We start from the raw sequence: 23,738 nt of genomic DNA, 5'->3' as shown, positions 1-23,738 counted from the left end.
CCCTGACAAGGAGGCTAGTATATAATAATCAATAGAGGATTGATTCTTTAATGATACATACGCAATCTGCATAAATTAAAATATCATGGTTAAGTGTATTGTATAACCGGGCAACGCCGGGCTGCCAGCTAGTTTTTAAATAGACAAAATAAGCTTTTAATATCTATGTCACAGCCAGCAAAAGAGCACACCTTTATAGGTATATAGATTAAAACATCTTAATTATTGTACCGCACTTTTCTTCATCATCTTTAAGTTCATTTCTATTCAAATCCTATCGGCTTAACACTTGACCCATTAGAACACTTGATTTCTAGTTTCATATATACAACCGGTTAGCAAGAACAAGATTGAACGTATGCCAAAGTTCTCTGACCTCGTTCAGAAATCGTTCGATACTTTTGTCAGTCATCCACCCACTTCATTCTCCCACCAATATAAATTGTACCAATCTTACAGATCCAATTCTTGCCATCTGTCTTGCATTCCACCACACACCCAGTAAACCGCTGCCATTCCATCTTATATCAGTTTGACAACTACTCCATTGAAACTTTGCTTCCATCCAACTCTATTTATTCTTCTTAGTGATAATCCTCAGCTGTATTCCAAAAACGGAATCCTCCAAAGATGATTCGTCCTCCCTGTGAAGAAATTATAACATTTGCATCACTAGACATGACAATTATGGAAGTGAACAAGTGGCAATATTATTTTAGGTCATGTCGACTCAACAAGCCAAGTTTATATTATGGCACAAGCTCATTCAAATCTAATTAATACTTATTAGCAAAATATTAACTCCTCTTTTTTATTTTCAATTTAAAATTAAATAGTAGGGTAGACTCGACTTTCAAGTCTGTCTGGCAACTAATCTCAGAGGAGGAAACATTTGACATAACACAGAGTTGTAAAATAGTAGTGTCAACTGATCCCGAAGGGGTGGGTTACAACACGTCTAGTAGATAACTCTGTCTGTTGCAAAAAAATTGCTCTGCATCAAATTTTTAGTTATATCATGTAATATACATTTTTAAAAAGATAAATGTTTGTGTAGATAATATGTATATGCTCGGTATGTATCTTATCTCTCTCTCTCTCTCTCTCTCTCTCTCTCTCTCTCTATATATATATATATATATATATATATATATATATATATATATATATATATATATATATATATATGTATATATATATATATATATATATAGCTAAATGTTTGCCTGGTCACGAATAGGCTCTTATATGGTTGACTATTTTAATAAACTAATTACATATAATGATAGAAGATGTATCGAGACACAGGAATGGGTATGTTTGATCTGGCAGAACGGTGGTTCATAAAATTGTGGGGTCTGCGTTCGCACCTAGTCCACAAAGTTTGGAAATAAAAAATTTAAAAATGAAAAAAAAAAAACGTTTACAAATGTTTTTGATATAGATGTACATAAGAGTGCTTTGATAAGTATGCTTTATCTTAAATAGGGATGGTATAATAAAATTGTGGGGACTGCGTTCACGCCTGGCATCCATAGAATGGAAATAGGCACAAATTTTAATAAAGACTTTTCATATCTATCTGCGTAAGTACACTATGATAATTATGTTTCAGTTTGAATAAATATGGTATAATAAAATTATGGGGTGTTCGTTCGCACCTGATCTCCATAGAATGGAAATATATCACAAAGTTTAACAAGGTTTTTTTTTATATAGATCCACAGAATATTGTGATAAGTGTTTCAGTATGAACAGGTATGGTATAATAAATTATGGGGCTTATCTATTTTATTTTTACTTTCATCATATTTTGCTTTGGTTTTTATACCCCCAAATTCGAAGCTATCTCTTTACACCCCTTTCTTTTTATAACCTATCATATTTTCATAAATCAGAGTCCATTTTCTGTAGGCTGTTTTTTAACCCAGTCAACGACGGGTACTTTTGCTAGTATATATATATATATATATATATATATATAAAGTACATAGGTTTAATGAAGTATGTTGAGAAACACTTTAGCAAGAGTTAAGCATATTTATTATTCGGAAACGAAACACAAATAAAGGTGAAAGTCCTTAATCTACGGAGTTTCGAAAAAAACACTTTCCTTCTAGTCAGAGGAGGGACGGTGTTAGCAAAACGCATTAAAAAAATTTGCTTGTAAAGTATTTAAATAAACTAAGTATGAAGAGAAACATACTACCGTGACAATGAAATGTAGAATAATAAAACAGGTGGATGAGGCAAAAGGAAAAATTGGATCACGTGAGAGTGTGTTCCTATGATTGTTAGGTCCAAAATCCGGTGAATCCAAGAAAGTGGTAGAAGTAAGATATCCATGTTTACAGTAGTCTGAGTGTATGTTGTTGGAGATTATCAATGATTCAAAAATATTAATATCTTTGTGGATAGGCTCGGATGTAGAAGTCCAGTCTGGTAGTTTAACCAAAAAGAAAGCGATCTGAAGAATAAGTGGAGGAAGTTATCACGCAGTGGATTGAGTCCATTCAAAGGTGAGGGAGGGTATTGGTCCAACGTCAAAGGAATTCAACATTTTTTTTATATAATTTTCTTTCTTTTAAAATAATGCTGGATATGGGGCAGCCAAACCAGCTGTGAACATTCCCCTGCTTTTTATTGGTACCAGTCGAGAGCTCTTTTTAGTATCCTCGTTGTTCCCTAGAGTGCAAGTATCTGGATATATATATATATATATATATATATATATATATATATATATATATATATATAAAATATATTTTAGTCATCGACATACAGACCTGTTTCGTTGTTTCACAACTCATCAGTGCCGCTAGACTAACACCTCTCCCAAGCCGAGGATCGAACCTAGAACCGTCGTGATGACAGTCGGCAGTCCTACCCCCTGACTACGGAATCGGTGGCCGAAATTAAACTGTCCAAACGTCTATTTAAATAAACATCCGTCCGCTACTCGTAGAGGGCTCAAACGTTTGTTTGTAAACAAATCGCGAGCTTCGCATTATTTCAGCTAAATTAAGTAGCGAGTAAGATAATTTACGAGAGTGCTCTACCGAAGAGGGGAGCTTTTATAAAATATATTTTAGTCATCGACATACAGACCTGTTTCGTTGTTTCACAACTCATCAGTGCCGCTAGACTAACACCTCTCCCAAGCCGAGGATCGAACCTAGAACCGTCGTGATGACAGTCGGCAGTCCTACCCCCTGACTACGGAATCGGTGGCCGAAATTAAACTGTCCGAACGTCTATTTAAATAAACATCCGTCCGCTACTCGTAGAGGGCTCAAACGTTTGTTTGTAAACAAATCGCGAGCTTCGCATTATTTCAGTGCTTCAAGCCAGAATCAAAACTTGACTGTTGAACTGAAAGTGTGCCTCTACCCCTGCGCTTTTCAGCTCGAACTAGTTTTACCTAATGAGTAATGCTTTAAGCTTAGTGGAGTAAAATACTGTAATCCACAGACAGTATTGTTTCGTTGTTTACAGATCATCAGTGCGGCTAGACCAGCAAGTGCTTCAAACCTGGATCAAAACTTGACCGCCGAGCTAACAGTCTGCACCTCTATCCCTGTGTTATCACCAGCACTCACTAGATATATATAGGTTAATCTTTTAAAGTAATGAATGAATTATTATGAATATTCTATGCAACACAGTAATAACATAAGCACAATATTTATTTATTTTTTTTGTAAATGTTAACGTTTTTAGGGATACATATATATAATTAACAAAAATTGTTTGTAAAATTATTTTATTAATGAGTTAATCATTATGAATTTTGGAATATATATATTCTTTGGCAACACGGAAACATTACTTTTTTATAAACTTTACTATTGAGGGAATGCAACTAAAACTCTCACCAGCCTGCAAAAAAGTGAGATATAAAAAATTAATGGAGAAAATTTATATTATGTAATACATTTTTTATAAGGATAAGTGTGTGCAACTTTGAATTATGGAATATATATTCTAGGCAACAGGATAGCAACGGGTATATTATTCATTTATTACTTTATGTATTTATTTTATTTATTATTATTATTTTTTTTTTTTTTTTTTTTTGTAAACTTCAACATTTAAGTTGGTGTAACAGCATTTACCAAACCGTGATTTCCACAAAGTTGGTTAGAGCTCGCTCGGCAGTTGACAAAAATAACCGGAAAAGATCGGTCGGTCGGTCGAGCATTCCTCCATTTTTAATGAACTCACTGTCTATTTTTAGTTAAAACAAATTTATGAAGGCTACTTTTTATAAATTGAAAGAAATAAAAAAAATAATAATTTTAATCGTGCTTGTTAGGTGCAATTTTATTGTATTTCTATGTTTTTGGGGGGGTTTTATCATTATAAATTTTCTCGTAGCAGTTTAACGTTTTGCGATCGGCTGCTTCCGGTTATTGCCGTCAGCAGTAGAGCACACCAGAGAAACTTTGTGTAAACTTGGGTCGATAAATGCAGAAATATCCAGAATTCTATTGTTTGATTATAGATTTCATATTTTTCAAATTCTAATGATTTTTGTACCAAAATCCAAAACAAATATAAATCTTTCACGTTCGATGTGACTGCAGTCTTCATTCTCATTTATTACTTGAAGATGTAAAATCAGTTTTTGGTTTGTATTACAATCCACAGAAGTACGAAAAAATAGTAAAAAATAAAAAATATAACAAATAAATGTTATAAAAGTTAAGATAAATTACTCTTTTTATCTGGAAAAGTTTTTAGTCACTGGTTTTACTCACTTTAAAACATTTAATCAGTTCAAAAATCATACAGTGTTTATCGATATATATGAACAAGACAAATAGCGGCGAGCTGTCTATTAAATACGTTACAGTAACATATATCGGGTTGGTTTCTAACAGTATTTGGTATAATCTTTCAGTTTTAACTCGTTTTTCCAATCTCGCGTATTTAAGTCATCTTGCCGCCATTTGTCTTGTTCACATATATCGATAAGCGCTATGATTTTCGAACCGATTAAACGTTTCAAAATGAGTAAAACCACTAAAAAACATTCCAGATAGGTAGAAGAGTAACTTATCTTGCTTTTGATAACATTTATTTTTTATATTGTTTTTATTTTTTCACCACTTTTTCGTGCGTCACTGGATTATAATACAAATCCCAAAAATCCTAGACAATAGAAAGACGGTCTATGAACATAAAGAAAAAGCGATTGCCCATAGCTAGGAGCAAAGTGTAGTATCTTTTCTAAAACTACATTTCATCTTTTCTGTCCACAATCAGTGAAGCAGAAATCCTGAGACATTTTTTTTTTTTAATTATTTTTGCCCCAATCCAAAGTGTTCCTTGTTTGGGGAGTTAGATTTTTTTTCACATTATGAGTTGGAATAGATACATCAGAAGCATTGCGGCTGTTGCAAGGAAGGTGGGCTCTCTCTACCGTGCAAGAAACTTACGCCTGAAAGTATCCTGTACGTCTATAATGCCACCAATCACCCAAGTATGGAGTATTGTTGTCACATTTGGCCTGGTACATCTGCTACTAGTCTCTCACTCCTGGACAGGGCTCAAAAGAGAGTCCCCAACTTAATAATCTAAGCTTCAACCACTGTTCCATCGACGAAATGTTGCATCCCCCTGCCTGTTTTACAAGTATTTTAAGGGTGCTCTGATGAACTACAAACCATTGTATCCCCTCAACGTAAATACCCTTGACAAATCAGGCAAGCAGCAAAGTCCCACCTCTACACAATAGATATTCATAGATGTAAGAAAGCCTTCTACTCTAATAGTTTCTTCCCCAGAACTGCTAGACTTTGGAATTCCCTTCCGAGTTCCTGCTTCCCCAACTGAACTGAAATGCAGGAGTTCAAGTGTAATGTGAACAGACATCTTGCTGCTTAACTGCCTTTATAGTATCCCTGCAACTTATGCTCCTGATAGTAACCTCCTACATCAAAGTAGCACTGTGCCTTGTTTGGGGTGAAAATGCAAAAACAAAAAAAAAACAAAAAATGAAACAATTATGTGTCTAACTCTACCCTCGTGGGAGCAAGAGACTATAACCGAACATTAAAATGATTCTTAAACAAACACATACATGCAAATGAGAGATCTACAATTGCAATAATACATTTGTCAATTAAATAGTTTAAAGGTCATCGATGAGAAGGAAGTTATGCCAAGTAGAAGATTAAATTCGTTCGGTCATGTGCAAAGATTTAGGAGATCCGAGGAAATTCAATTTAGATGTAGATAAGCGGTGCACCCCCAAAAAGGCAGATGTGGCTGAAGACATTGAATTGTTGGTATTGGTGAATCAAGATATAAATGATGGAAAATTGTGGAGACAATGAATGGAGTAGTCTAAGCTCGGCAAGGAAAAAAAAAGATTTTAAAACAAGACCTTTCTTTTCTGAATTTTTGAGATGAGGATTGTCAATAAGATAATTTGCATTCTTCAGATTACTGTTCTCATTTTTAGTGTCATTTTTACACTGTTTCAATCTTCATCAGGTATATCTTGTCGAACTCTTGGAATCTGCATGGGATTTCAACTGGAACCCTTTATTTAATACATGCGGGGTAGTATGCTCACAATCCGTCAGCCATGATTCAGCAGAAGTAATTTGTGATTGTATTTTCGTCGCTTACATTGAAGATTGAACCTTCAAGATTTAGAAGAATGTCACTTTTAAAACTGCATTTTACCAAGTACTCTAACCACTGTGCCACGGATCCTTGTGAACAAGCCTAGTACGAACTTTAAGAGCCTTACACCTATTTTCTTTCGAGATGTAAATATCACTATCTATTACTACATATTATTATGATTATTACGGCTATGACAACAGAATATTCTTTTCATTGTTTTAACTCTCGACACAGTTAAACACAGTTAATCAACGAGAACCACATCAGTCTATATAAAAGCATATAAGATATCAAGGGATACACACTCGAGAGTCAAAACAATGAAAAGAATATGCTGTTGTCATAGCCCTAATTATGATATACGTATATATATATATATGAGAGAGAGAAATAAAAAGGAACAAACTGAGTTATGTGTTCATCAACGTTTCATTTTTATTTTGAGACTTCCTCTGGATGAATTAAAGACGAAACGTTAACTCGGTTTGTTCTTTTTTATTTCTCCATTTTGTCAGAATACTATTTCCATTATTGTCATCATATATATATATATATATATATATATATATATATATTATTATTATTATTATTATTTGAGGGTAGTTACATATGGTCGCTACAAATAGCCATCTGTTTCAGTCAAAGAGACTTCCTCGGGCGACCTAGAACCTCTCGACGCCAAAAACAAAAACGCTTACCCTCAAATAATAATAAAAAAATATTCTGCTCTTTTTATTGAACACTATTTAACAACCTCGTCTTCATTAGTCCCGACTTTTGAACACCTTATATATATATAGCTACCTAATTACAACTTTATATATTATCTAATGTTTATAATTAACTAAAAATAAAGGGTTCTGTTTGAAGACCCATGCAGATTCCGGAGTTCAGCAGAAAGACTTACGAGTTCGACACAATACACCTGAAGAAGTTCGAAGGTTACATCGACTGAAATATTGTGAAAATGACACTCAAGATGAGAACTGTAGTCCTAAGAACCCAAATACAAAAACTTTTCTTACTGGTCGATTAAGTTGACTCATAATCTTCAATTTCAAGTGATTCCATTTCATTATGTGTTGGGTTATCCTGAAAATTATGAGCAATTTCCACCATTGCGTTTTTAATATTTCACTTTGGCTGTATTTTGTATTATTTGAACTATTGGAGGTTCTTCTCACAACGTTTCAGTTTAAGTAATCATGTCGAACTGTGATGCAATTGGCAACCGGGCCAAGTAATAATCAGTTCTAAATGGCAGTCTTCTGGGTGTTGAAGGTTCAATTCTTACAGGCAATGCTAAGAATACTATTAAGAATTAAGGTTTCTAAATCAAGTCATGGCTAATGAGCAAGCAACCATTGTAGATTAAATAAAGGATTCTAATTTAAAAGTTCCTGTAGATTTTGTCAAAATATATTGAAGAAGATTGAAGATTACGTCGACGAAAAAGTTATGAGAATAACTTCCAAGATGAGAACGGTAGTTTAAATAATTAAAAATAAGCATCTACAAATCTAAATCTAAAACTAAAATAAAATAAATATAAAAAATCTAAGAATATAGTACGGCTGTAATGTTGATAACTTGAAATCATCAAAGAATTGTACCCTACTGATTACATTGAAATGTAATCAGTAGGGTACCATTCTTTGATGATTTCAAAATTGATTTTTTTTTTGTCTGGTTTTTATCATATTTAAGCATATTTTATGACCGGGAAACACTGGGTAGCCTGCTAGTATAAACATATAAAGAGTGAGCCATATCGATTGTTTCAATACGGCTCACTCTTTATATTGTTTTGTAATTCCTTACTTCTCCCAGACCGGAAGTTTATAAAGAAGACGTCTGAACGAAGCTAACCGATTTTATAAATTCAGGAAATGTGTGTGTGTGTATGTGTGTGTGTTTCCTTCAGCCATTTATATATAAGTAAAATTCTAGGAAAACAAAAAAATACAAAAATTTTACATTTCACATAAAAAAATTGATACTTTCTTCAATCTTGTATATTTTTTCAATTTTTATCCCGCCAACAAATGGATAATAACCAAAATTTTTTCTTAATACAATTCTTGTTTTTTTTTTTTTTTCAAAAAGGAATGAAAACACTGCAGTAACGCATAAATCTATGAAGTGTATGGTGAAGATACTGTGAGTGAATTAATAGTTCGAAGATAGTTTGCTAAATTCAAAACTGAGAATTTCAGTTTGGAAAATCCAAGTTGCACTAGAGGACCTTTTAAAGCAAAACAGCTCGAATCACAAACACTGAAGCTTTAGGAGGTGTTTGGAAGTTTCTGGAAGTACTGTTTATGAACACTTAGTAAACATTATTGAAATGCAAATAAATGATTTTTATTTCCATCCTTCAAGCACTCTCAGAACATCTCGGAAAACCCAATAAATCCTTCATCTTTATCATTTTGATCACTTGTTTCCTATCACTTTGAATTTCTACTAAGCAGATTAACCTCTATGTTCAATTCCTTTTTATTCATCTGTCATGTTGTCAAGTGTTTGATGTCCCTCATTTGTGGTCAGCATTTGATTTCTCTCCATTAATATTTTCCCTAGGTCCACGTCAGACTATTTTCTTGCTGTCCAAAAGCGAAAACATTCTTGTCGTCCCGTCTGCACCTTTCATTTACTGATCAATTCTCCTTTGACATCTTTTGTATAACATTAGAAAATATAAACATCAAACGATAAGTCATATGATAACCGTTACTAATAACCATTGACTATTCATGCAATCCCTTTAAGTACCTTGCATTGCTGCTGGTATATATATATATATATATATATATATATATATATATATATATATATATATATAGATATTATATACTATATTATATTATATATACTATATATATATATATATATATAGATATTATATACTATATTATATTATATATACTATATATATATATATATAGATATTATATACTATATTATATTATATATACTATATATATATATATATATATATAGATATTATATACTATATTATATTATATATACTATATATATATATATATATATTATATACTATATTATATTATATATACTATATATATATATATATATATATATTATATACTATATTATATTATATATACTATATATATATATATATATATATATTATATACTATATTATATTATATATATTATATTATATTATATACTATATTATATTATATATATTATATTATATTATATATACTATATATATATATATTATATACTATATTATATTATATATATTATATTATATATACTATATATATATATATATATATATATATATATATATATATAAGTGAACGTGTCTGTCTCTCTGTGTACATTTTCCTACGCAATAACTCTTTCAATTTTTAGTCTACAGACACGAAATTTGATATACATGGTACCGAGATTTGGGAAAATCTATGTAATTAGTTTTCCGCCAGAAATTTGACTGCTAAGGGATCAAAGTTCAATGATTTGACCTTTGAGAACTCTACCAAACTCCTCCGACAATTTTGGGTCTAAACACTTGAAATTTTAGATATAGGTTCCTTGGAGATGGATCTAACTTAATAACTTGATTTGAGGCCAAAACAATAAATGTTAAAGGGTCATAATAGGGGTCAAAGTTTAAAAAACTGACCGTTTTTTTTTTGTTTGTTTTTTTTTGCTCAGCATACACCTCCAAACACTCGAGCAACGCCGGGCTGCAATGCTAGTATATATATATATATATATATATAATATATATATATATATATATATATATATATATAAACTACTTCATTTATTCACATAAATTTAATATACGAAAGTATAGATTTATGCGTAAACTTTAAGTATTTACTTCAAAAGTGCTCAATACGTAGGTAGAGCTAGTTAGTAATTTATAAAATATATATGGCGATTAAGCTACACTGAATATTCTGCGTTTCATCCAACTATAGGATTCGTCAGTCTTCTGCGCAGAAGCCTGATGAATCCTATAGTTGGATGAAACGCAGAATATTCAGTGTAGCTTAATCGCCATATATATTTTATAAATTACTATATATATATATATATATATATATATATATATATATATATATATATATATTCCAGATTAAAAATATCCAAAGTAAAAAACCATTGAATTTCAACAAGGTTGTTGATAGTGCTCAATTAAAAAGAGCAATATATTATTTTATTCAATTTAAGTAAAAAAATTACCATAGGTCACTACAATAAATTTACTGTTTCAGTCTTAAAAGGCATCGTCAGGCGACAAGAAACCTCTAGCCTTATTCAAGGTCAGTCATTTAACTAGATAAAATGAGTGGCCTCGAATAAGACCAAATGTCTCTAATCGCAAACAGCAAATTTATTGTAGCAAATTATAATTTTGTTTAAATAAAATTATATATATATATATATATATATATATATATATATATATATATATATATAAAGATATGTCGGTGTTATTTTTAGCAATATTAAGCTTTTAAACCCTGTTTTGTATTTTTAATTTTGCTACCTTAGCGATGAAGGAGTTACCTGCCTTTTATTTTCCATATAATTTTTTTCTGTCAACCAATATGGTTTTTGACATTCTGTTTAGTTGGAAGAAATAATCCATATTTGCTACATGTATATTTTAATGTCTTACGCTAAATGGGAGGGCTTCAGAAGGAGTGATTAACATGTTAGTAGGAGGGAAGTTATTGTCTCTGGTTCACAACTGCAGTCTGGTTACTTTCTGAGATGTTGCTAGAGGCTAGACGTGGCTGAGGAAGCTTTTCCTTGGCAAAAGTCATTCGGATTTTTTTAAAAATTTTAAGCAAGTATAATTTCTGCATACAACTCATAAATATTGTGCCTCAGGATTGTCTGATCTAAGTCCTCTTCATTGATCATAACTATTTGTTATACCAACAAGTTTTCTAGATTTTATACTTGACCCCAAGAGCAGCAAGGCTTAGTGGTTGCATGTGAAGTGTAAGAAGGTTTGGCCCAGAACATATAAAGGAATAGTGCAAAAGCAACGTAAACACTCTTAATTAATTGATTTGTAGTGTCATGCCTGACACATCTTTGCTTGCCACATTCAAAGGCAGAAGGAACCAGAGGATGAAAGATCCTGATGTGGATTCCTGGAGTTCAACTAGAGTTCCAGACTGCATAGCTTAGAATCTATCACGTTTCACTAATCGTACCATAGTGAAAAGGTTTGACTGGGGGGGGGGGCAGTTGTGTGATCAGAGGTTCATGTCTATGAAAAAGATAGACTTCAACCTTGATGACTTTTGTGATGTCTGCTTAATTAAGATACAGAAATTAAAAGAGTGCTATGTAGATAAGTGCCACAGATTATGTCAAATAATATTGTGTGTTATTAGTTCTTTAGATATTTTTGTTGTTGTTGTTGTTGTTATTATTAAATCCAGTTTTGATGTGGATAAGCCTTACTCTGAAAAAAAAAAAAGTAAAATCCTTGGCATTAGATAAAATGGTTACCAGATATGTTTTTGACCTGTTTTTAAATTTTTTTCAGGATTCTCTTACAGGTGATTATTTGGTACTAAAAATACCCATCTCTAAATTTAGCTTTTTTTTTCTTTTGCTTAAATCTGTTTTGTATATAAATAGAATCTACTGTTTCCATCTGTACTAAGAATAGGTTCTTTCACTTAACACAATTTTAGTGGGTAGTTTATTTATAAGCATCATACTTATAAAAAAAGGAATGGTAGTATTAGTGCCTTGTATCTGTATTTTGTCTCAAATCAATGTGTCAGCACTTAACCTTCTGTTTGGGATCAAAATGCACCTCCCTGTCTCTTTGCCTATTATCAAAATTATTAACCAAGAATCTCTGTTCCATAATATTTATCTGAAAGAAAAAATGATATAGTTTACTTCCCTTTTTTCTGTTCTTTTTTGAAAGAGATTTTTTTTTTCTGTCTCAGAGTCATAAGCATTGAAAATGTTTTGGTTGGTAGTTCTGTTATAAAGTTAAGATGAGAGGAGGAGCTGCTGAGAGATACAAAGCTGTGATTGGTCGAATAAGATCACGTGAGAGGAATCCGTTTAATCAATTAGTAAGTCAGTTTCAAAACGATGCGACGCATACAGGTGCCAATGACAGAAAAATCTGACCTTATTCTATGTGTAACATTCAGTCAGTTTATTTATTTATTATTTTTTACTTTTTATTTATTTATTTTTGAGAGTGTAAATGCAACAAGTTCATTGGGGCGTATACTGTGGAAGTTTTTTTTTTTACCAGACAAAAAAAACGCTTATCAAGGCCCGAAGGCTATTCGAGGATAAAGGTTAATGAATGAAAGGTGGTAGTTTAGTAACCGTTAATGATGTAGATTGGGTAGAATTTGGATCATTTAAGAGTACGGCCCAATAAGAACTGGACTTGAAGGCTACCATATTGTAATCGCCTGGGAAGCAGACTAATGAAACAGTGTTCTACATGTGGGCAGTTCTAGGAAAAAAGCTTTATTCATGGAATCTGAGTTTAGATTTAGGCACAGAGTGAGGAAAATTGTTGATAGTGGTCGTAGTTAGCCGAGTGTTTTTTGTGAAAGTTTCGCAAGGGAGGACCAGAAATTGGAGCTCAGACGAGCACTTGCCATGAAAATAACAATAGAGCAGAGACAGGCTCACAACGGCTCGTCTGTGGGAAGGAGGTTGCAGGGAAGAGAAAAGGACATTCCTACTATGTTTTAAAGTCGAATGATCTAAGAATATTATTTGGGAGAGCATTAATGAAGATTTAGAAGAGAGTTGTGCCCCAGGATGGAACCTTGAGGGATGTCAGCGATAATACTATGGGTTTATGATTTCTGCCCATCAACAACTACTCTTATATGCTTATCAGAGAGAAATGATTTAATAAGTGAGAAGACATTTCCAGCAGTTCCATAGCTCTTTATGCCATACCTTATATACCTTATCATTCCATAGGTCTTTATGCCATACCCTATCAAAAGTCTTGGATATGTCAAGAGTTATTGTTCTTGAAACAAAGCCCTTGTGAAGGGATTCATTAATTCTGTGCGATATTACAGATAGCACATCAGCTGTAGATCCATATTGCATGTCACTAATTTATTCTTGCTAAAGTAGTTGACCACTTACCTATTTATCACAGATTCCACCAACATGATGCACAGGAGACTGATTGGTCGGTACTGAAAGACAGATGACCAATCTCCAGATTTAGTTCTCATAAGCAAGTACAAAGATGCAACTTCAGCGTTGTGACAGAAGCTGGGGCTTGACAGACAGTGCAGGACCTATTAGGTTAGAGACTCTATTTTGCACCCTTTCTAAGGCGGAGAGGCTACAGGTCTGCTGAATTAAATGTTTTGGTAGTTGTGTTAGAAACTGAAGATAAAGGGGGAAAAGACTGCTGTAACAGGCAAAAGTTGTGATTGGTTGAACAAGATGACGTGTTACATTAAGAAGGGGTCTTCTTTTGAAATAGTCAGCTGGTCAAGTTTGTTTACAAATAGTTTTCTGGCGTCTGGTGACATCTACAATGAAAGAGTGGGATTTTGCTGCTAATTGGATGTGTGACAGGTTTCTTTTTTTTTTTTTTTTAGGAAATATCAATGCAACAAGTTCACCAGATTAAAGCTAACATCTCTAACATATTTAAAGTATCATAATTATTAGATAACCCCTTAGACAACCCTCTCTCCCGACTCTAATATATTTAACCCATACAAAATCCCCTAATATTCCTATTGCTAGACATTGCATCCTTATCTTGTTATCTAGCACCTCCCCTCCTATTTTGATAAGAAGCATTAGACTTCGAAACGCCTGGCATAAAAAGCTTTCATAACCCTTACACACTGCATTGTATTCCTTTGTTTCAAATTGATCAATAAAACTATATACACCAGTGTACATGTTTCTATTAACAATATGTTTTTCTCTTCTCTCTCTCTCTCTCTCTCTCTCTCTCTCTCTCTATATATATATATATATATATATATATATATATATATATATATATATATATATTGCAATCATAGTAAGAATTGAAGCAGTTTTACAGTTGGATGCCCGTCCTAACACCAATTTATTATAGATCAGGGATCTGTGTGTTTTATTAAGACATGACCTCTAAGTGAGTTATCAACCAAAAGTCAACGTTCTTCACTTAACTATCAATTAGTTATTTTCCAAGGAAAATAAAAGAACAAGTAAAAGCTAGGTTTGTGTGTTTTATTGAGACCCATCCTCTGAGTGAGTAACCAACTAAAGTCAACAGTTCTCACTCAACCGAGTCAATCAGTTGAATTTTCAGACGTCTACGTCTAATGCCTGCCAAAATTCATACTTTTACAACAGCCATCTGAAATTTTAATGGAGACACATCTGACTAGAACGAGTCTCAAACCACTCTCTAGAATAAAGTGATAGTTGGTCCGGGACTATTTATTGGTTATTGATAGCTGAAGGCCGTTCATTAATTTGTTATCTGGAGATCTGATGTATTTGAGAACGTCGCTCTGCATCATCAATTAATAATCAAGTAAAAGGTAAGAACGAATACTTTTATACATTTTTATGAATTTAACAAAAGAAATTTTCCTACAAGGAATTGTTTCCATTACATATGTACATTTATATTGAAATTTTAGATTTAGTATTAAATAACTCACAAAGGGGTTGATATGCAGTGAACCCAACTAGCGAAACAAAATCGCATTGAATCAATTTAGTGCAATCTCTTTATCATTTGTACTCTGGAAATCATATTGATTATTTGCCAAATTATTTGAAAGAATTCGATATTGTAGTAATCTATGATCGAACAATATGTTTGCAGTTTATCAGAAATCAATATTGAGTTGTCTTTTTCGTAATTGAATTCCAATTTTGGCAGAAACAACCTTGAAAGCATTTCTTCAGTTTTGGCAGAACAACTTCCGTAAAATCTCTCGTTATATATATTTTACAAAGCTGTCATCTACTATTTTTCTTTTCTTTTGTCATTTCATCGTGCATTTGTTTCAAAAAAGTTATTTTGTTAAAAAACATTTCTTAATGTACATGAAATGTCAGTAGACATATTTTTTTAAATTTTTTATTTGTTTTCCTTTTCAAATCTTGTGGAAGATAATGTGATTGATTCTATGACACACGTAAACAAGGGCCACAGTTAGTATAATGGCTATCGACACAGACTGTGAAATCAGATTCTTAGTCCTATGCACTGACACCTTTACCATATATATATATATATATATATATATATATATATATAAAAAAAATATAAAAATTGGTATTATAGTAAATTTGAGAGTTGATGCAGTGATTGCAGGTGATTAAATGACTTACTGACTAGATGTTTTTTTTAATGAATGATAAAAAATAATTTTTTGTGTGGTTTCAAATGTTAAAAACTTCAAAGACTATATATATATATATATATATATATATATATATAACTTGTCTTCGTTTCTTGATCTTACCAAAAGACTTCATTTCACTCTGGAATTGCCAATTTTTTAAATTTTTATTCATTTTTATTAACATTTTACAAAGATTTTTTTCATTTTATGACGACTGTCATATAATGCAGTTTCATACAATGTTAAACCCAGCAAATTTTTAGCTTTGCTAGAGAGATCTCAAATCAAAGATGGTGTAAACATCATAATACACAATTGCAACTACTCTTTCGATTTTTTCGTTTTATTTTCTTTTAAAGTTAATGAATTCTTATTCTTCTGATGAGTCAGGGCAGAAAATATTTAAAAATTTACATAATTATCTGAATGTGTCTGCACTACGGGACAAGTGCTGTCAAGGACTGAACAATTTAACATGCTGAAAAAAATAAACGTAAGATGAACAACTTGGAATTTGGAATATAGGCTTTTTGTCATTTATTTGTATATGCTATGTAGTTATATTTAGCATACATCAAACTTTATAAATAAAAGAATTAATATAAATAAAGGGTGAAATATTATAGAATAATCATATTTTCCCCATAAACACACACACACACACACACACACACACACACACACACACATATATATATATATATATATATATATATATATTAGCAGGCCACCGGGCATTGACTGGTCGTAAAATGCACTTAAATATGATATTTTGATTAATGCAGATTTCGTATTTATTATTATATTGGACCCAATACATAGTAATGATTTAAAATGTTAAAAAAAAAAAATGACACGTGCGCCACCACCAAGAATTGAAACAAAAACGTTTAGCTTACAATTTATTTTTTCCTTTATCGTTAATGGCTGCTCTATGAAGACATGTTTACTGCAAGGCTAAAAATTAAAACATGGACCAATAGCTATTACGTTATGCATGTATATTTGTAATGCCATCATTCGACCGTAACCTGGCAATTTTTTTTTATTTTTATACTGTTGTACCGATTTTCCCCGGCCAAAACTCAAATATAAAGTGTTGCATGGGTTTGAATACCCTATATATTAAGTCTCATGTCTGTAGACCAAAAACTTACGGAGGAGTTTGGTAGGCACAATTTTTTAAACAGATATATATACGCATACATAAATATATATATAGAAAGAGGTTTGTGTTTACTATAGCCTTTTTACGCAAACATTATACAAGTATAAATCATGTAGAATATCTGAATATAATTACGCATAATAGTCAACCAAAGAATATCATCCTATAAGAAAACCGAAAAAAAATAATAGCAAATTAAAATGAATGTGTAAAATAATATGCATATTAGCTATTTTTTTTTTTTTTTTTTTTTGCTAGTGAATGCAATTCTACAACCCATATATAACAAAGTTGTATTTTCTTATTAAATAAACAGCAGAAAGGTTCGCCTTTTTTCTTCTTGGCCTTCAGGTCAAGATCTTTTTCTGTTATCCAATTGTAGTATCTGTTTCGGCAGATATTGCAATCAAAGTGATATGTGGGGGCAACCCTACATATCAGATCATTGCTCTTGGGCAATCAGTTTTGGTTAATGTAGGGGAAACCTTTCATACCAATTGTCACTATTCAGTTCCTCTCGGGGGAGCTGGTCCCCCTCCACTCACTCTCCACATTAAAAAACGGCCTTGTGCCTAATTTGCTCAGTGGGGAAGCAAATAAATAACTAAATAGAAAAAAGGGCTTTTAATATAAATATCAATACACACACAAAAAAAAAACAACTTTATAGGAGTATAGATATATATTAATGTTAGTACGATTAAGTGGATTTGGAAAAATCAGAACTTTGGAGGGTATCGGAATCGAAAAAATTTGTCCAATAGGCGCAGCTTGAAAGATCTTGCAGAATACAACAATAATACAAAGGGCTGCATAAAACGTGAAAACTGTTGTATAATCACGCGATTTAAAGAAGACAAAAATTTATTGATTAAAAGAATGTGCAGGACAAAACTAGTTTAAGTGTTTAGGAGAAAGAAGAAAGCAAATTGCAAGTCCGACAGGATCCTTCGCCGTCTAAAATTTATTTGGAAAGAAATTTTTACCTCTATTTCCATAATGAGACTTTTTCTTTCTATACTGATTGAAACGTTTTTTCCATTATTAAACTTGCCAGTTTAAGACGGTTTTTTTTCTCTTAGATGTTATTTTATATGAATATTAGTGGACTAATATTTTTGATAGAGGATGTACACTCGTTAATAAAAACTGAAAAGATTAAGTTTGCTTAATGTCATCTTTAAATTATGTGCACGTGAACACTCAAACGAAAACTACTGTTTAGGTCTGCTTAATTTGATTGCGTGCCACCCAAAAAAAAGTACAGAACATCTGTGGTCATTTTTATATGCACAATGGCATGAAAAATCCATTTCTGCCCCTCCCTCTTTTTGTCGAATTAGATACAGTGTTTTTTTGGGGTTTTTGTTTGTTTTGTTGTTTTTTTTTGTTGTTGTTTTTTTGCAAAGTTGTCTCACTTTCGAGAATTTTTGCAAATAGTCTTGGTGATGTGATTGATGAACATGGCGAGAGATTCCATTAGGATATTTCAGTGATGGAGAAACGTTTTAAAAGAAAATGGAATCCTGGCATGTTGGCAGACTACTGATGGAATATAAAAAGAGAGAATGACACTCAGGATGACAAGAGGGTTAAAAGGACAAATGTCGTTTAAACTAACAATTCTGTGTTTTTTATTCAGTATCAATATTAACGAAATATGATTTATAGCACATGAAACGGTGTTAATCTAAAGAAATAAGTCAGATTTAGTATGAGGATAATTTTCTTACACTGAAACAGGTCTTATGTGGAATGTACATTTTTAAACCTGAAATTTGTTTCACAGTGTTATCATAAGATTGCAAGTTTAATTTTATGTTTCTTAAAATAAAACGTAATACTTCTGCAATTTCAGATCGAGGTGCTAAGTCCTAACCACAATGGTGCTGTCGAAAGCGCCGATCAGGAGCCAAAAAAGACCCATTCTTCAGCAAGTATTAAAGGCATGTGGAAAAAAGCTGTTAAAAGTCTGAAAAGTAACAGTGGGGAACCGAAGCCCACAAGACTGGTAAGTAAATTCTTTGTTTTCATTTTGTTACCTCCACAAAAAAAAAAAAAAAAATTATTTCGTGTAAGCAAATATATATATATATATATATATATATATATATATAGAGAGAGAGAGAGAGAGACATTCACAAGGATTTTTTATATAAAACAAAAATGTTTTAAAGTTCATCCTTTGCCTTAGACTAAAGCCCAAATCATATTGTTTTTTTTTCGTGGGGGGAGGTCGATGGTCATTCAATTTTGTCAAAAATTGTTTGGCTTACCCCACACTAGTTACTGACCGACCTCACACTCCAACAAAGGAAGATGCTGGAACCTTTATAGGGCTTCATAAGAGTAAGAATTAATAATGTTAGCGATCTCAAGAACTTTCCCAAATACCCCCCCTTCTTTTCTGCCAAGAAAGTTATGTTTTCAGTCGAGTTTGAACCTGTTTGTGTACATCATAACGTTCACGTCGCTTGATCAATTATCACCAAACTGGGTCAAAATATTGTTGATGGTCTAACTTAGAACTGATTTAATTTTGGCATATCATGATATCATATCAAAGGGTAAGATAATGGTAAAGGTTATAGAAACGGTGAAAGTCACACTTTTAGCATTGACTTCAGTTCTATTCATCATAGAGACTCACTACTTGACCCATATTGTAGCAATGAAGTTTCCCATCTTATATTGCATTATGTTTTTATGTTGAAAAACGTTCTGTCAAAGTCAAAAAATTTTACATACTTTCAACTACTGATTTTACCAATTTTGATGTATGCATCTGATGCTCTTTGATTGCAGTAATAACTATACAACTTAACTCAAAAAAATTTCAACTTAACTCAAAAAATATCTTTTGGAGTTATCAGTGTTTCCATAGTATACCGTATTATATCAAAGATACACTCCTCTGGCTTCTTTCAAAGGAAGAAATTTCATGGGAATATTAAATTCGCAAGCAGTTTGCAGTCACTTGAATATCCCTGTCAGGAGAGATGACAACATTAATTTGTTACAGTTCTTGTTAACGTTCCCCTACATATAATACCTAGTATTTCCAAATGATCATCTATCTGGTACTTAACAGGCTCAACATTGCTTAACGTTGGTGATTTAATGAAAACCGGTGTCTCAACATGATTATGGCATAACTCTGGAAATACCTTATAAAATATGGAATGCTCTGATCCTTGTCTGGCATCAATTGAAATGATTGGTTCTCGTCTTGGGGAGGCTCCAAGCTTCTAGGTCGAACCTTTACCCCTGATCTGAAATGGAACATGTACATCAAATCCATTGCCAAGGTTGCTGGAAAAATGGAGTCATTTTATTGCCCCAGTAGATATCTCACTGTCGATGCAATCCTCTACATGTATAAGAGCCAAGTACATCTTAAGATGGTTTATTGTTGCCACATCTGGCCAGCAGCTGCTAGAAGCACTCAGCCTTGACAGATTTAAAAATAGACTTCTTATCCTAGTAGCAGATGTCCTGTAACCTCTTTTCTACAGAAGAGACGTTGCAAGCCTGTCTCTGCTTTATCATTATTTTCATGGCAAGTACTTGTCTGAGTTCCAATCTATGGTCCCCCTTTGCCAAACTTTCACGAAAAACACTCGTCTAACTGAAACCACTATCAATAATTTTCCCCACTCTTTATCTGTGCCTTAGTCTGAATGTGGATTCCATGAACAAAGATAATTTCTTAGAACTGCATGCATGTGGAACTCTCTTCCATTTACCTGCTTTCCAGCTGACTACAATATGGTTGTCTTCAAGTCCAACGTAAACAAGTTCTTGATGAGCCATCCCCTTAGATATACCAATTTCCCAAATTTTCACTACTAACGATTACTAAGATATTGTCCGATTGACTACCGTACACTCATTAACCCTAATCTTTGAGTGGTTTACGGGCCTTTCTAAGTGGTGACTGCTTGTAAAAAAAAAAAAAAAAAAAAAAAAAGTAAATCCTAGATAAGACTTTAGCCCATCTTTACATTTTCAGGCGGAGGTATGCACTCTCACGACTGATTTGGTTCTTGTTTTTATAATTTTATCCTTTTGCAGATATTTTGTGGTTAATATGTCAACCATGATTTTTTAAAAGTTCATAAAACGAACAAAAAAGCAACAAATTCTGCACGTGGGTGGCTATCATTGCTTTCTTGTGGCGAAAGTACTCGACCAAGCAGCTTCTTCCTTATTGCATGAAAAGGATGCGCAGATTATTGTTTGGACTGGTATGGTGGCACCTTGCAGAGAAAACTGAAACTTTGTTGGGTCCTTTAACAGTATTGTATTAAGGATCTAACATTAAAAATATTTTGTGCTCAAAATGTCAGATCAGTACATGCACAAACACACACACAAACACACATACTGAACTTCATAGAATTTATAGCAGTAAAATTGGAGAATATTTAATTACTTGGTGGAGGAGGTCAAACTTATGTACATTTAATAATGACATCTTTTTAAACAAATTTTAACAATTATCGTTTTGAATTTTTGAGATGTAGTTTGATTATTCGTATTATTTGGATTCTTCAGACTACGGTCCTCATCTCGATGTTACCTCTTTTTCTGTTTCTTTTTGGCTGACAACTTAAGCAAGCGGATTTGTTATGTGTATGTATCCTGGAGATTTAGTGCAGTTGTGTACAGTATAGCTAAGTGTAACAAAACAAGCGATCTATACGTTTATCTATCTATCCGTCGCCCTCTCTCTTCTCTCTCTCTTTGACGAGTCAGTCCATATATTAAGGTCTTTGTATCTCCCTCAGTCTTGATTTATGAATTGTGTAAATAATCTACATCATTAAACATTCACATAAACTGGCATAAGTGTCTGGTTGTTTTATCTACGAACGATAAAAAATCTGGATTCACAATGACGATACAGGTGTATAAAGAATGTATACATCCATGTATATGTGAAAATATTACATCTTAAGATTTTAATAACCTCATCTAGAAGACGATATTTCAACTATGCTAAAATATGGTATATATTTTTTTATGAAATCTAGATGTTTTTGGTAATAGCGTAATATATTTTTGGAACAAGTTACCAAGAACTGCATGTTTCTGAAATTATCTTCCTGCTGACTGTTTTCCTCCTATATATAGCCTTTTTTTTTTTTCAAAACTAAAGTCTATAGGCATTTCCTGTTTTGAAATAACCATCTTTCATTTTTTTATTTTTTTTTAGCTTTTTATATCAAGTGGCTTCATACCTTGTCTGGGTCGGTTTTCTATTTTTCAAAAATCAGATTAAGAATAGCAATAGTGGAGGAAAATTGAAGATGATTTGGTTGTTTGGTTTCACGGCATATCAACCCCCTACAGATGGTTAATTGTCGAATCTAGTAATTTTGGAGAAAAATTTTATGCTTCAAAGTTTTTATATTCATGGTGTTTGGTGGGTTTTATTTTACGACCTAAAAACTCTTTTTAAATTATTTAATGCCAAATCCAGTAATTTCAGAAAATAGGTTTTATGCTTCAAGTCTACAAAAATTTATTCATGGTGTTTAGTTTGGTTGTTTTGTAGAGAAAAATTGTTAATTTTTATTTTGGACTTTGCAGAACATGATCGAGTTTTGGAAAGGGGAAAAAATAACATCAATGTTTGGTGTATTTACGTCAGAAAGTCGATATCTTCAGACAGCCTGATCTGGTAGCACAAGATAAATTTAAGATTAGATGAGACAGATTTAGAAATGTTGACAAAAATAGAAGGCATTTTTGAGAACTATCTAATGAAATGTTAAACAGAATCTGTGACACATCACTCAATAATTACCGAACCTGACATATAGATATTTGCCACTAATAAAAACAAATCCATACAAGTTTTATAAAGTACTAACCTTCAAAATGTAGTGTCAGAATTTGAACTCAATCGGATTATTTGTCTAAAAATTAAATTTATGTAGGTGAAGATATTGTTACAAGTTTTCAAAACGATGGAAAATTTTGAATTTCTTGTGTTGCTTTCTGATAGCAAAAAATACTGTTCAAGCAAAACAATGGCTTCATAAGTGTTATTTGGAATAGACACTACCATAAACAATGGCTAAAAGACTGGCTGTAAAGGTGGATGTACATGCACACATGATACTGAATGCTCAGGTCACCCAAATGCAACAGTCGCCCCCCCCCCAAAAAAAATAACATAAAATGTCCACAAATTCGTTTGGACTAATTGTAAATAAAAACTGCAAGACCAAAACCCATAAATATTTTTTTGTAGATATAAAGAACTTGAAGCATAAAACCTATTTTCTAAAATTACTGGATTTGGCATTAAATAATCCAAAAAAAGGGTTCATATGATATGTACAACAAAATCACAAAACACCATAAATTAATATTTGAAGATATAAAAATTTTTCCAAAATTATTAGATTCGACATTTAATGACCTATAAAGGGTTGATATGTCGTGAAACCAAACAATCAAATCACCCAATTTGAATGAATACTATTACATTCTTTTAAACATTTGTAAACATTTTATATTTAAAAATGTCAA

General features: G+C 32.2%; 1 protein-coding gene across 14 annotated transcripts in view; it reads left to right on the top strand.

The window, feature by feature from the left end:
* Positions 1–23,738, top strand: part of LOC145293199 (uncharacterized) — an 806,145-nt gene that overhangs the window by 400,505 nt on the left and 381,902 nt on the right. For all 14 annotated transcript variants that reach the window (XM_080139709.1, XM_080139706.1, XM_080139701.1 and 11 more), the window contains one exon: positions 19,054–19,206. In XM_080139709.1, the coding sequence (XP_079995835.1) occupies positions 19,054–19,206 (153 nt within the window). The remainder of the gene's footprint in view (positions 1–19,053; positions 19,207–23,738) is intronic.

This window comes from Euprymna scolopes, chromosome 14 (assembly GCF_053919585.1).
Source record: "Euprymna scolopes isolate OS-2025 chromosome 14, ASM5391958v1, whole genome shotgun sequence".
Classification (NCBI taxonomy): Eukaryota; Metazoa; Mollusca; class Cephalopoda; order Sepiida; family Sepiolidae; genus Euprymna; species Euprymna scolopes.
This window is presented reverse-complemented; position numbering and strand designations above follow the sequence as displayed.